Source organism: Babylonia areolata, chromosome 25, assembly GCF_041734735.1.
Source record: "Babylonia areolata isolate BAREFJ2019XMU chromosome 25, ASM4173473v1, whole genome shotgun sequence".
Lineage (NCBI taxonomy): Eukaryota > Metazoa > Mollusca > Gastropoda > Neogastropoda > Buccinidae > Babylonia > Babylonia areolata.
In genome coordinates this window covers 6,038,768-6,054,439 of record NC_134900.1, presented here as the reverse complement: position 1 = coordinate 6,054,439, position 15,672 = coordinate 6,038,768, and the positions used below count along the sequence as shown (strand labels likewise).

General features: G+C 39.6%; 2 protein-coding genes across 4 annotated transcripts in view; one reads left to right on the top strand and one right to left on the bottom strand.

The window, feature by feature from the left end:
* The first annotated feature begins 1,195 nt into the window (after positions 1–1,195).
* LOC143299367 (uncharacterized) lies at positions 1,196–10,015 on the top strand. 2 transcript variants are annotated; one of them, XM_076612514.1, is made up of 4 exons: positions 1,196–1,337; positions 2,888–3,004; positions 4,070–4,100; positions 5,489–10,015. In XM_076612514.1, exons 1-4 carry the CDS (start codon positions 1,256–1,258, stop codon positions 5,763–5,765), a joined length of 507 nt encoding a protein of 168 aa, XP_076468629.1. In that variant the 5' UTR covers positions 1,196–1,255; the 3' UTR covers positions 5,766–10,015. The 2 variants fall into 2 exon arrangements, 1 of the variants encoding a protein (XP_076468629.1); XR_013057520.1 differs by having other exon boundaries at positions 1,205–1,337; positions 2,336–3,004.
* The window catches only part of LOC143299366 (vezatin-like), a 25,801-nt gene continuing 16,876 nt past the window's right edge, over positions 6,748–15,672 (bottom strand). For both annotated transcript variants that reach the window (XM_076612512.1, XM_076612513.1), the window contains exon 13: positions 6,748–14,827. In XM_076612512.1, the coding sequence (XP_076468627.1) occupies positions 13,724–14,827 (1,104 nt within the window). In that variant the 3' untranslated portion in view covers positions 6,748–13,723. The remainder of the gene's footprint in view (positions 14,828–15,672) is intronic.

Here is a 15,672-nt window from a genome sequence, read left to right as displayed (position 1 = left end):
TGCATTAAAACAGGACTACATAAATACTAGCGCAAAGATACCTGCCAACAAGCATACCTTGGTTTAACCATTCCGCCCAGAACAACAATGCTTACGGAAAAGGTAAGTTTTCAGATCTTTTCTTTTCATAAAGGAATGTAGATCAGAGGAATTATAAGAGATGAAGGTAGAGAGTTCCACACTTGGGGAACCTGAGCTCTGAAAGACCTGTTTCCAGCGCATTTCAGATTAGTCCATGGAACTTTAAGCAGCTTTTCAGAACTGGATTTTAATATACACCACACGATATCTGCTTTAAAAGCGGTCGGCTGACTATAAACAACAAGAACAAGAACAATCTGCTTTAAAAATGATTAGAAAATAAATATATAATTAAAAGAGAGAAAAAAAAAGTTTGCCTGACCTTCGCGTACTCAACGCGCTGGTCACGCCTTTAGGGTTCTCCTCTCATATCTATGTCTATATATATATCTACCTGCCTATATGTCATGTATACATATATGTATGTATGTATGTATGTATAATACGATACAAGATGAATAAACCAAATACAAAACCAATGTCGACGATTTTTTTCTGTATGAAAGTAATGTACTGATCTAAATATAAATCAGCCGTGGTGGAGCAGAGAATTGAAGGGGGCGGGGGGCGGGAAAGTTGTAGTTGGTGGAGATCGGATGGCAACACTAGTCAGACCTTCAAATCCATAAGACAGTTTGTTGTTGTTGTTTTGCTTATTCATAAAGAATAATTGAAACATTTAAGCAAAAGATAAAAACAAACACATTTATCATCATCATCATCAATAAGTGTTTCACAGAGAAGTGTACGTGCTTACACTTCTCATCCCTTAACCCTATGTTCCATCTCTCTCTCATGCTTCTCAATCCTTCATCCGTTGCCCCCCCCCCCCCCTCTCTTACACACACGCACACACACATACACCTATACTCCCCACACTCCACATTCAGTGGATCCCCCTATTACCTGTCTCACCATTTCATGCTAGATTTATGCAAACAGATGTTCACAAAAAATGAAGATGAGAGGGGGTTCGGGGGGTGGAAGAAAAAAAGAAGTAAATTTATCTTACTACACTCAAGCAAGTGCCTCAATTGTAGGAAAGCACACATTGTAGTTAAATACTTCTACGAATTTTTGTCACAAAGTTGACTCACTGCGTTTCAGAATGTTGGCACGACTGAAATATATTGACCTTTCCTCCTCAGGTGCCGCCTCTCAAGGAAGGACGATAATGGATGCCAACAAACAGTGGCCGTTCTTGGCTCTTCTTCTTGTGGTCATTGCTGCTGCTCAAGCTGCAACTTTACCAACAGGTATCCATCTCTCTCTCTCTCTCTGATCTATCAAGTGATGGAATCTGAGAACAGAATACTAATCACAGTGATTTTTTTTTTTTTTTTTTTAGTTGAAAACAAACAACAGCTAATGTTTTTGTTAGAAACAAACAAACAAAAACAAACAACAAAAAACGACAACACCCCCCCCCCGATGAGATGCACGATATGAAGTTCATGTTAGGGAAGGGAGATAAGTCTTGCTTGGCTCTGGGATGAAGTCAGTGTTGTGGCCAGCTTCACCGTTCGGTTCCAACTCTGTATTGTGACAAAGAATTGGCGTAAGCACCACTCTTCGGTCTACGGAAAATTTTAGCCCTTCGCTGTTGATGTTTAATTAATTGAAAACAATTTTTCGAACCAAATGAATGGACGCTATAATATAAAATCAATGCAGATCAGTTTGCTTAATTAGAAATGCTGCTGCTATTCAATTTTCATACCTCTAAATACTTTTTCTTTTTTTACCCCTTTTATCATCTTCTGAAATATGACTCTCAAGTCTGTATATATTTAACTCTCCGAGGCCCATCATTGATGTTTTCAACAATGCTGTTGACAGCATGTGTGAAACAATATAATACACAAGACTATTTTGTTGAGACCACATGGATTGTTCTGGTCACTAGTGCCTCAAAGGGCCTCTGAGTTGTATTCAGTTTAACATCTTTCCACTTGAAGTGCTATTTGGGATCTCTGAGTGTTGATATCAAGGTGGTTGTGTTTTTTTGTTTGTTTTCATACTTTCATCTCACAAAGATCTGGGAAGTAACATGTTCTTTTTTTTTTGTCAAACATAAATCTAATAGTTGTTTAGCTGTTTGTACGACTTGATGCTTTGAACTCAATGAGTCTGTTACTTATCTCAAACTGCTATGTAAACTGTTTTATGTATGTTCATACAAAATAACAAACAAACCTGATGACATGATACAAAACTCAAAGAGATGATTTCATGACAACTTTTTCTGTTTCAGGTGTTACAGTGAGGATGGAGAATTCTACCACCCCACACACTGATGATGTCATGTCAAGTTCTATCACCCCACACACTGATGATGCCATGTCAAGTTCTGTCACCCCACACACTGATGATGTCATGTCAAGTTCTGTCATCCCACACACTGATGATGCCATGTCAAGTTCTGTCACCCCACACACTGATGATGCTATGTCAAGTTCTGTCACCCCACACATTGATGATGTCATGTCAAGTTCTACCACCCCACACACTGATGATGCCATGTCAAGTTCTGTCACCCCACACACTGATGATGCCATGTCAAGTTCTGTCACCCCACACACTGATGATGCTATGCCAAGTTCTACCACCACACACACTGATGATGCCATGTCAAGTTCTGTCACCCCACACACTGATGATGCCATGTCAAGTTCTACCACCCCACACACTGATGATGCCATGTCAAGTTCTGTCACCCCACACACTGATGATGCTATGTCAAGCTCTACCACCCCACACACTGATGATGCCATATCAAGTTCTGTCACCCCAAATGCTGATGCAGACAGGACATCTTCCAGCCGGACACCAGATGAGGAACCTGAAAAAACCACCCACCCACTAAACAATGAGGGATCGTTGATATTTGACCAGGACAAAGAAAACAAAGAAGCCTCTGATAGTAAGTTTTCTCCCTTTCAGGGGCTCATTGTTGTTTCATGAGCACATGCATCTGCGTTGTGCTCATATGTTTGTGTACATATGCTTGTGCATGTGTGTGTGTGTGTGTGTGTGTGCGCGCGCGCATGCATATCTGTATAATTATGTATAATTATGTGTGTCCACACCAAGTGTTTGTATTCATTTTGTACGTGCACTCAAGTGTGTATCACTTTGATACTCATCACTACAAATTATGACATTTAAAAATAATATAATTATCAACTACTGACACAGACATGTGATTCATTCATATATCTGCATGTCAACATGCACTGTTTTTCAATCTTCACATATTCAGAAAAAAGCACTGTTATGTGATAAAGTGATAAACAGGGCAAAAGATTAAAGCAGCCTTTTAAAAAAAGCAACAACAAACTTTTAAAAGAGAATATGTGTGTGCCCATACCTGTGTGGTGTGTGTGTGTGTGTGTGTGTGTGTGTGTGTGTGTGTGTGTGTGTGCGCATGCATATCTGTATAATTATGTATAATTATGTGTGTCCACACCAAGTGTTTGTATTCATTTTGTACATGCACTCAAGTGTGTATCACTTTGATACTCATCACTACAAATTATGACATTTAAAAATAATATAATTATCAACTACTGACACAGACATGTGATTCATTCATATATCTGCATGTCAACATGCACTGTTTTTCAATCTTCACATATTCAGAAAAAAGCACTGTTATGTGATAAAGTGATAAACAGGGCAAAAGATTAAAGCAGCCTTTTAAAAAAAGCAACAACAAACTTTTAAAAGAGAATCTGTGTGTGCCCATACCTGTGTGTGTGTGTGTGTGTGTGTGTGTGTGTGTGTGCCAACATGTCTGTGAGCAGTTTATCAGTAACGTGAAGTCAATAAATCTTTTCCAATTCAGTGCAAAAAGCACATGCAAGCAAACTCACACATTCTTGCAATCAAAAAAAGAAGTTATGATTATTTCACTATGTCTACTCATAAAAAGTGAATATTGACAGATGACTCATTTCTGTTATTATGTTTGTATATTTTTCAACAGATGGATCAGGAAGCACTGGTGACGAAAACAAGTAAGAATCTCTATTTTCTGATCATAACATAATGCACTGTTTTAAATCTAAAATGGATAATCAGGTTACAAAGAAGAATTTCATTCCATGCAGGACTGCAGGGTTCTTACTTATTTTTTCAAAAGATTAGAGAAAGGAGTGCTGTGAGTTGCTTGTCCCCAGAAAATATTTGGATGCGCGCACATGTGTGTGGAAGTCATTCTGCGGAATGGGATCACTGTATAAAGCACTATTTTCTTCTCTGTCTCTGTGTTTTACACGCAGCTGATAAGCCTTCATATTTGCTATTTTTCGCAAACATTACAACAAAGATTTCTGCTTTTTCCTGATCTGATAGAAACTTGTTTTGTGAGTCATTTGATATTGGGCAACTTGGTAACTTTATTCCATTTGTCATTTCTTTCATTTTTGTCCAAACTTTATTAAAGTATGATCTGAAATTTCTTGTGAACAAAATGATGACCAATGATCTTTTTTAGCTTGGGTTACAGTGATATTATTTTGAGTGTTTGCTTTCTTCATTTCTTTGTGGTTTGGGGGCTCACTGTCCGCGAGGTAGTTCTTAAATGTTTCTTTCTTGTAATTAACTGCCATTTCACATGCATCATTCCACCGGACATTGCCTGAACAGTCACCTGACTTCACAGCCTTTACTTTTGGGATCGACATATCAGCTGCTGATAACACAGCTTCTGTAAAATTTGAACACATTACATCTACACTCTCATTCTCAAGTTTTTTCAAAATCGTGAGAGGAAATAATATTTTGGAATAAATCCCAATTTGCATTTTTATAGTTCTATTCTGGAATTATGTCGACGTTATTATCAGGCTGGTTATCATCATCAGCTATTGTAATGATGATAGGCACATGGTCGCTTCCCAAAGTGTCTTTATGTGTTTCCCAGATACATGATGGACTAGCTCTGGGGATATTAGTGTCAGGTCAATTGGTGTTGGTCTGTGTTTAGACGTCAGGAATTCTAGTAACACTACCATCATTCATGAGATATTTTCTGTTAACCGATTGCTTGTCACAGTCTTACGGTCCTTTCCCCAGAATGGAGTGTGTGCATTGAAATCACCCGCTATTACCCATTTACCTCTGTGTGTGTGTGTGTGTGTGTGTGCAAACATGCATGCAAACTGCACAGGTCAGTGTGCATATATTGGTGAGTGTTGTGTATTGATTTCAGTCATAATGTGAAGCTGTGTGTATGTGTGTGTGTGTGCATGCGCATGCATGTATGTGTGTGTGTGTGTTTGTCTGTCTGTGTCTGTGTGTATATATGTGTGCGCACATTTGCCAGCATTCATGATGCCCACAGACCAGCATCACTTGTTTCGAACTATCATTAATATCAGCTTGAATTTACTTTTCTTTTCAGCCTGGTGATCACTCTTGTTTCTTCTCTTTCATCCACCATCATCGCTGTCATCACCAGTTGTGGTGTAGGATTCTGCTGTTACCGACGGAGAATGAGAAAATGTCAACATAATGCAGCCAGTTCAACTCAAACCACTGAAATGCGAGATAGCACCTCAACCTATAATAACTGCACTTTTAACACAATGGTACTTCCTGAAGCTGCTAAAAATTGGAAGCACTTCAACTTACCTGGGATTGCAGCAGGGCTAAACAGAATCAAAGAAACTGAATGCTGAACAGGACAATGGAAACAGAAAAGATGTTATCTGAGGTCTGGTCACATCCAGTAAGCTATGGGTAAAACAGTTTAAAGCTTGTATAAAACTGTATACAGAATAGAATATATAGAATATCTTCAGATCTGACATCATGCAGTCTTTATTGGTAATGATCAAGTTTGAAGCTAAACTATCGCATGTCAAATCATCACTGCATGTTAGAAATGATAGAATTTGATGTGATATTTTTACAAAGCTGGACATTTACAGAAGACTTGAATCCACCCAGTTTTTGTTATCCCAGACACTGAGTGAGTGCTACACAATAGTTAGTGATGTTATTTTTTGTTTTGTTTGTGTTTTTGACTGGACCACTTTAATGACTCTTGACTGTATCCTATTTATTTTTGCATACATGTCCATCTTTTGATACCAATCTGATGTGACTTGGACCAAATGACATATAATGTAATACATACTGGAAACAGCTGGTCAGATTTGATCTATCCTTTTGTGTAAGTTTGTTTTTTAGTTACTTTGTTTCAGTTAAAGATAAGTAAATTAAAGAAATATTTTTTTTAACAATTTGCGCTTGTTTCTCATAAACAACAATAAACTAAATTAATCAAAGACTTTCCTGACATGTGATCAAATGTTATCAAAATGCAAGTGATCACAAGTGATTTGAATTGCGATCAACTAACAAATGATCAGACTGAATTAAAAGTAAATCAAAAACTGTGGAACAACTGAAATCTTTTGACTGTTTAAATCAAGATACCCACATACACCATAAAAATTCAAACAGGCATCCATTATGCAATAGTCATGACCCAAACTCAAATTGGAAGGACAACTAATCTGCTTCCAGAGAGCCATTTCTTGCAAATTAATTATGTCTAAATATATATAAAAAAAAAAAAAAGAAAGAAAAAAAAGAAAACAACAACAGCAACAACAACAAAAAACCACATACACACACAAACCATTTCTTTAAAAATCTTCTTTTTTTTATAACCTTGACCTTGATGCCAGATCATAAGACTTCCAAGCATCAGTACTATTCACCAATTCACCCCTCCCCACACCCAGAAATAGTTTCATTCCACTGAATGTTCAGAGTGTAAACGATGAATTCTGAATCAGTCTCAATCAGTGAAACTGGTCGTCAGAACGGGGCCAAACCAGGACACCACACTGAGAACACGCTTAGTGGTAATGCTACGTTTACACGGGATGCAACTAACTTGCAACCAAATTCAAATTTTGGTTGCAAGGCTGGTACATGCGACTGGACGGTCTCCGCAGGATGCAACCGGCGGCGACTAACATGCAACTAACTAGGCAACACACACGAGAAACCACGCTGCGAGCGTCTGCCAAACCAGACAGAAAAATCCGTGACACGCGTGCCGCTTGCGTCATCAATTTCCTGTTGGAAACTGGCTGAGACGAGCGGCAAGCTGTGGCAACCGGCGGCGACCGTTTTTTCGCAGTTTAGTTGCAAGGCCCTCAAAAAATTATCGGTCTTGGAGTGGAAATAAAATGAGCCTTGCAACCAAACATGCAACCAAAAATCGGGAAAATCCATTGGTTTCTGAGACCGGCAGCGACGGGCCACAACCGGGGGCAACCAGTCTCCACCAGTCTCCACCGGTTTCAAAGAGTTAGTCGCAAATTGGTTGCAAGTTAGTTGCATCCCGTGTAAACGTAGTTTAACAGTGAGTCCTAGAACTAACAGGTTATATTCCACAGAGACAAAAATTCTACAGGAAGAATATAATACCCCAAAAGTAAACCAAGATGTACCCTGACACAGGATAAACTGCCACAGTTTCTCAAGTAAGGGATTAAACAAGAGGGAACAATTTTATACTTGCAAATAGACCCATCTTCTTTGAAATCAATAAATAACTGGAAATAATAGATAAATGTGTGGAAAACTTTATTAAAAAACATATATAACATCAAGCCCCCAACCCTCCATATACACTCACAAGCATGTGCACACACGCTCACACAAGCACTTTTAATCTAATACTTAAGACATTTTCTGATAATTAACAAAGCATATGTGCACACACACATGCTAATACAAGCACATTGAGAACTATAAATCTAACCCCAAGACATATTTGAACGATACAGACGTATTCTAACAATGAACAAAGATCTTATACAAACTCACTTTGTCTTTACACTCAAAGTGGTTTGAAAATACAGATCAATGTTATCAGTTAGGCTTTAGCCACAATCAGCATAAATGTGACGGCTGTTTCATATCAGAGTAGCATTCTTTCAGGATGAGTCACTTCAAACACAGTAATGTGTGCATAGTTTAAGACATACAACTTTCTCTTGTTCAGTAGCTCTTCACTTGTTTTTGTTGGGATTTCATTTCCCTTTGAGTGAAAAAAACATAATCAAACATGCCTCCATTTTTACCAGGGGGTTGGTGGTGACCCCAAATGACCATCTTACATGTGGTTAATTTCGGGAGGGACGCTGATTTTTCTTCTTTTTTGCGGCCTGATTTTCTTTGTATAAAAAAAAGTATGTGTGTATGATGTAATATAATGTTGATATGTAACCAGTGTCCATTTATGATGTATACCAGTTCTGAAAACATGTACTGATGTAGGAAAGCTTTTCTTTCAATCATAACTGTCTGGAGTGTTTTTCCTTGTGACAGGCTGTGGCATCAGCTGATTAACATTGTCTGGGTTTGTGTTAATACTGAAACCCAAAGACCTGTCTAATGATCATAATTTCAAACATTGTTTTGAAGGTTCTGGTTGTTTCCAAACCCACACAATAACATGAACATGTGAAACACCCAAACTTTCTTAAAATGTAGTTTTGATAGTCTACTACTTAATGTAAATGGGAACAAAATGTTTTTGTTTGATTTTTCAAGAATGATCACATATGAAAAAAAAGGCTTGCAAAGAAAAGTTAAAATAACAAAACCAACATTTAGAAGAACACAAATAACACTGATATTATCTTTGTACACAACATGTATTTGACTATTTTAACTGTATATATTTATGTTCGTTTATTGTTCTTTATCGTTGCTGCTGAAGAAGGCATCATGTTGCTTTTAATTTAGTGGAGGTATGCTATATAGTATTGTTGCTTTTTTACTTTCATAAAGGAATCGTAATTCATTTCAATACAAAAACTGAAAAATGGAAAAATTACTTTGTATTTTACATCAATAGGGGGATAAAGTTACTTTTTCCCTAAGGCTGATATGCTGGGAGTGAGCAGTGAGGATAAACTCTCACTGCTCTATAAAATGCTCCCAAGGCTTGCGTTTGAAATAGCCTCTGTCAGCCAAAGCCCAGCTTTTGGCCTTCACGCAGTGGAGCCGTTTCCACTGACAAGAAGGGACGAAGGTAAGTAACTGGTGCCTTAAAGCCAGTCGCTTCGGGTAGATGGTGCTCGTCAATCTTGGGAGGCAGTCCATCTAGGGGAAGGAAAACCCTGATTCCAAACCTCCGCTGCCTTGCCACTATACCTTCTTAAAGGAAAGGCTACAGGAGTCAACCCTGAGGAAAAACAAGGGCAGGTGAAGCTCTTCAGTCTTGGCTGGCAGATTACACACGAGAGGGAAACTCCGACAAAAAAAAACAATGCCGAAGATGGATTTACTGAGCCCCTGTGGCGCATAACGGCAGTACAACACAACTATGTCTTATGGATGATTCTATTACTAATTCTCTTATAAAATTAACTGAGAAATATAATTCTTGGTTTTTACAGTGTCTCCACAAAAGTTTTGATCTTTTCAATGCTGCAGCTAGAAAATATCTCGTCTCTGATGCTGAAACTAGAGAAAGACAATGAACCAAAAAAATCTGTATCCCCACATCAGTATCAAACATGGCTGGAAGTTCTAGCCAAGTGTGTGCAGGAGCTGAAATGCTACTCCCTGACCTAAATTCTGTTCCTGTTTTTAATCAGTTTGTTCATTCCTAGAAGAGCTTTCCGTAACTCTCAATATGCAGTTCTGACACTTTGAAAACAGAATGGATGTACTGCATGTTTGTCAAGAGGGCTCTCTGAGATGTTCTATAAATTTCTGGAACATATTTGTATTTCTCTTTTTTGTCCAGACTTCTCTGTGTGAAATTCAGGCTGCTCTCCCCAGAGAGCACGTCGCTACATTGAGAGCGCCACCCATTTTTTTGTATTTTTTCCTGTGTGCATGTTTTTGTTTTTCCTATCAGTGGATTTTTCTACAGAATTTTGCCAGGGACAACCCTTTTGTTCTTTTATGTGCGCTAAGTGCATGCTGCACATGGGACCTCGGTTTATCGTCTTATCCGGATGACTAGTGTCCAGACCACCACTCAAGGTCTAGTGAAGGGGGAGAAAATATCAGCGCTGAGCCATGAATTGAACAAACGCACTCAGATTTTCTCGCTTCCTAGGCGGACGCGTTACCTCTAGGCCATCACTCCACATATATGAATGATAGTCAGTTGTGCGCAACTAAGACCATGAGGACAGCAGAGGCAGCAAATGCTTTCCCGATCATCTGGGCTAGAATTTGATCATGGTGGAATGTCTTGCCCAAGGTACATCCCCACTCTCTCGGCAATGAGGGTTTTAGGACAGTCAGCGTTGGGATGGTTCCCAAAGGCTATCTAGCCCTCAAGGCTGCAACGCTGATAGCCAGTGCAATCTTGCATCCTGGTATGAGAGTCATGGTCCATCACAAAAACAAAAACAAAAAAAAAAGGTGCAAATGAATTCCCATTGCAGTGGAGAAACCCTTGATCATACAGCTCTAACTGTGCTGTCTGCCCAACTGTAAGCTTATGTCAATCTCTGATATTACTTTTATTAGCTGAGCATTGAACCGTAACATTCACATGTATGTGCAAAAAGAGTGAAAACTGTGTATGGGATTAGGAGCTTGTCTGACACATGGATCATCTGTTAAGAAGTGGAATTGTTTCCCTCCTGGGCCAAGAAATCTGGATGATTATGACTTAAGGTATCTGCAAGCCTTTGGATGTGTTCAGCAATAAATATTTCAACAGAATGTGCAGCATTACAGTGACTCTCGGAAGGAAGTATCAGGGATCGCGTTAATGCATGTTTTTCGCGTATTTGACGCATTTTGATTTTCGCTGACGCATTTTCACAGCGCTCACGCGTAACACTTATGCAAAACAACTTTTACTCCAAGCCGTATCAATGCAACTTTAGGACTGACTTGGCAGCTAGGTTTGCGATACTGAATCAGACGGTACAAGACAAAGTGTCTGTGCATGCGGAGCACTGCGAGATGCCTACGTGACTCTTAACAGCTACAGCCAATTAACAGAGTACGCGTGCACACAACACTGCTTAGCTGATGAGGTTTGGAACAGAGTGGCGTCATTACAGGGTGTGGCCCTGTAGCAGGAAAGTTAAGCCTTGTTTGACTGCTGAACGTTAATCGGCTAGCCTAGGCCCTAGCGTTTTTTTGTTTTCCATTGTATCTCAGTCACGGAATCGACTCAATATGATTGTCAGGGCTTGCAGTGAATTTCAGCGCCGACGTGAGTGGCGAAAATAGGTGAGTAAACCTTTGATTTAGTGTCATAGGTCTGACACAATTCTGACTCTAACTTACGTGTTTTTTTTGCCGACTTTGCGTAAGCTGCACGCGTTTTGAAAAAGTCTAGCGCGATCCCTGAAGTATGGGACCCCCTAGAATTATGGGAAAAGAGTCCTGCCATGAATTTTAACTTACCAGAAGCTCTGTCATAGCTCAAAACAGATGGTTTGTATCACTTGTATTCACACTGAAATGAATTTCTGCAGCCATGCAAACATCACTTGGACTTCAGCATTGTGATCAAGCTCATGAAAACTGAACAGAACACATGATGAGTGCACTGGACAACTGATTATTACATGAACACTGACCATGATTTTAGAAATATGTGAGAGTTGCTCGATAATTCAGCCTTAAACCCTTAGGCTGCCTATATGTCGATATAACCCATTGGCGCAACTGTGTACGCTTCGCTGCCACAATGACAACTCATTAGCAAAATATTATTAATTTTCCCTGGTTTGCATTGAGTTCATTGACAAAAGCTCTGGTAGCTTTAGCTTGGGAATCTTTCTAGATTCTGTTGATAGACAGAAACCCCATTTACGTCTTTATTATGAGGCAGTCCTTTATTTGAGTGATTTGGTAGGGCTACTGCCGCAATGTTAAGCCTGGCTCATCACACAATCAGCAAAACGGCAACACCCAGCTCAAGCTATGCGACTGATGTGAACTAAAACAACCAAAATTGCTTTCTTTAGCTCATGCTCAGAAAGAATTGAAGCGTCAACTCAAAGAAGAAGGCAGTGATGAACTTTTATCAGACGGTTCGATAGAAAATAAAGGGAGCAATGAAGAGACTGGCCAAGATCAGACAAACAGAGACCAGATGACAGTAACACGACCAAATTATAGCACTGTGATTGACATTCTTTGCACTGAGACTAAGGAGAACTGGATAAAGATTACAAGTCTGACAGGGGGAAGAAGAGGGGGGTGGAGGCTGAGGGGGCTTGGCCTCACATCCATGTCATCACTTAGAGTAGTCCCAATAAATTATGTATATGTCTTTTTTATTATGGTTGTTCTAGTATAATTTGTGTGTACAGGTATTATACATTTGTCCAGAAAATAGTATATTACTGTGTAAATTACCTGACTAATGTTTGCAATGGATAAGTTAAAAATGTGACAATAAACAAAACACTGAATTCAAAACAATTGCATATCATTGAAAATATACAAAACTGGAAAATATCATGGGTTTTTTTTTTATATATTCATTTGCCTTTTAGAAAATATATACTTTTATGGGTCTCTCTCCAGTAACAAAGTTCAAAGAATTGAAAAAATATATATATACCCATTTGGGGGGGTGGGAGGGTGGGGGTGAAGAACTGGCAAATCAATTTCACTTAATGTTATTTGCCTGGCAGTGAAAAGGTTAATAATTAAAGGATGACCCCCCCCCCCCCCCTGAAAACAGAGTATGGCTGCCTACATGGCAGGGTAAAAATGGTCATACATGTAAAAGCCCACTCGTGTACATACAAGTGAACATGGGAGTTGCAGCCCACAAACTCAGAAGAAGAAGAAAAGATGACCCTATCCAAATGTGAGAAAAAAGTATCACCTGACAGACTGAAAGTTTCAGTATCTACAATTGCAAATGCAAACATGTACTTTTATCATTATCATAATTAAACGTATAATTATGTGTGACTTGAAATCAATTCCCAGCTTACGTAAAATACATATGCTTGTAAATGTTTGGCTTTTTTTTTTTTTTTTTAATAATAAATAATCAGGAAATAAAATTGGTTGCTTACAGTCAATGCTTGTGGGAAACTTTGGAGACTGATGATCGCATGTGTGTTCATGTGTTGTATTGTATTGTATTGTATTGTATTGTATTGTGTTACTAGCCCAACAGTTTTCTTCACATAAAACTGAAGTTACTGTTCCCAGTGATGATGTACTTCAATAATGCAGCAACAAGATAAAAGCACCGAGTATTTTTCACAAAGCTGGGTCTTTATCCACTGAGCCAATGCTGTACACTCATTAATTTCTGTCAATTTAGAATACTGTGCAACCTTTTCCATGTTAAATCATCCAGTCTATGATCTTGATATGACAGCTTTCTGTCATTTTGTACTTGAATAATCATTATGTAAAGTGTTTCAACAGCAATAATAATATCATTATCATTCAACAATTCATCTCCAGATGGTATGACAACATACATGCACACCAGTTCACCAACATTTCAACATGCACACTGGTGTATATCCAAACCTGTAGACCACAACATCCTCCTCCAAACCAGTTCAAAACCACCATACCCCTCTGCCCTGACCCCCCGCCCCTCCAATCCACACACACACACACACACACACCCTCCCATGAGCACCACAGTTCAACTCCCATCCTCTATCTCCCCCTGAGTAGCACTTCCCTCATCCCTTTCATCATCTTCATCATCATCATCCGAGGAAGTATCGCCAAAAGTATCCTCCGTGTGGGCGAGGTTGCGCGCCCTGGAGGCGACCATGGACGCGATGCTGAAGGCAAAGGGAGAGGGGGCTGCAGGCAGGGACAGGTGCTCCCTCACACCCTCTGCCACACTCCTCACTTGCCCCCCTGCCCTGTCTGCCTCTGTTTTCCTGTCTGAAGTAATGCGCTCTGATGGTTTTTGGATGCAGAATTTTCTTTCATTGCCCACTGGGGTATCATCATCATCTCCACCTTTGTCTGTGTCACTGTTGATGGCATCATTGTCAATGTCATCACCATAGAAATCACTGTAATGTTGCTCTACTGGACTGACGTCTGAGGGAAGATTGTGTGAGTGTTGATTTTGTGTATCCTGTGTTGTTTTAGGTGGGTTGGATAGAGGCGTGTTTTGAGAGTGGTTTGAACACTGTTTGTTCTCACTGATTAGCAGTGTCTGATCGTGGACAGTTAAATCTCTATCAAATGCCTGGTCACTGACACAAACAAAACCAGTGTCGTTTGAAGCTGGTACACTGACCTCCTTCACACAATGACAACTTTCCTTTTGATGAAATTCTCCACATCTTTCACCCAGATTCTCTCTTTCTACCGCGCTGTCATTGTTTTCCTTAGGTCTGCTTTCCTTGACCATAGCAGTTACTTGTTCCTCTTCACTGGGGTCTTTTGCTAATTGCCCATCCTTCTGTGTGTCATGGCTCACAGCTGCTTTGTTCACCTTCTGATCAAACTGTTTCCAGAATTCTACACGCTCTGCCAAATCGTTAGCCAGATCGTCTGCACTGTCTCCCTGCTCCGCAGAGCGACACGTTTCAAGGTCTTCTTCCTGGGTCAAACCCTGCTTTCTCTCCTCAGGAACAAGGAGGTCATGTGTGGTGGTGGGGGCGTGTTTCATCCTGTCCATGGCTATGCGTTCCCTCTCCTGCCGCTGTGCAGCGCGCACGTCAATGATGGACTGCAGTTCCCTCAGACACAGCTTCAGGGTGCTCTTCTGCTTCTTCTGCCACACCTGTATACCATAATGATAACAATAATAATAACACTACTACTACTACTAATAATGATGATGATGACAACATTAACAACAACAGCAATAATAATAATAACAAAAATAAAGAATAGTGGGCAATTATACAGCACTCTACCTCCGTAACTGTAGTAGTTTTCTTTGTTCATGAACCGGACAACCCGAAATCACAACATCATATGGTTTTCAACATGGCGGCACCAAGGCAAAACCGATTCGTGCGGAACATAAGAATGGCTCAAGCACTCGAACTGATTCATGAAACCGGGTCTGATGATGAAGATGCTGTTGTTGAATTGTTCGACAATGCAGGTGACGAAATTTTGGACTCTGATTCTGACTATATTCCTGACGAAATCGATGACGAAGTGGCGGACACTGATGATGACGAAGGCAGAATGACCAGTCAGCAAAACTCGACACCAACATGTGTGCCTGTTGCAGCGGCTGATTCTCCAACTAATGGAGAAGAACCTGAGGAGATGGAAATAGATCTGTGCACTGTGAAAAAAAAGTGTATGTGTGGTGTTTTTTTCCTATGAGTGTACAGTCCGGCAAATGTTTTTTAGTGTGTTTCAAGACTGCAAGCAGCAATCAGTTTTTTGTTAATTTTTTTCCAATATATTCTAATCAAATATCTTTTTTTTTTGCAGCATGCATAAATAGTATCATAAGCACATCAAACCAAGAGTACATGAGTGTGACTGAACCAGTGTAGGAGGATTCAGAGCATGAAGAAGTGGATTACCTGTGTTCCAAAAATTTTTTGTTTTTCTGCCAATGTGTATCATATTGGATTACCTATATCATCAAAACCATGTGGTTCC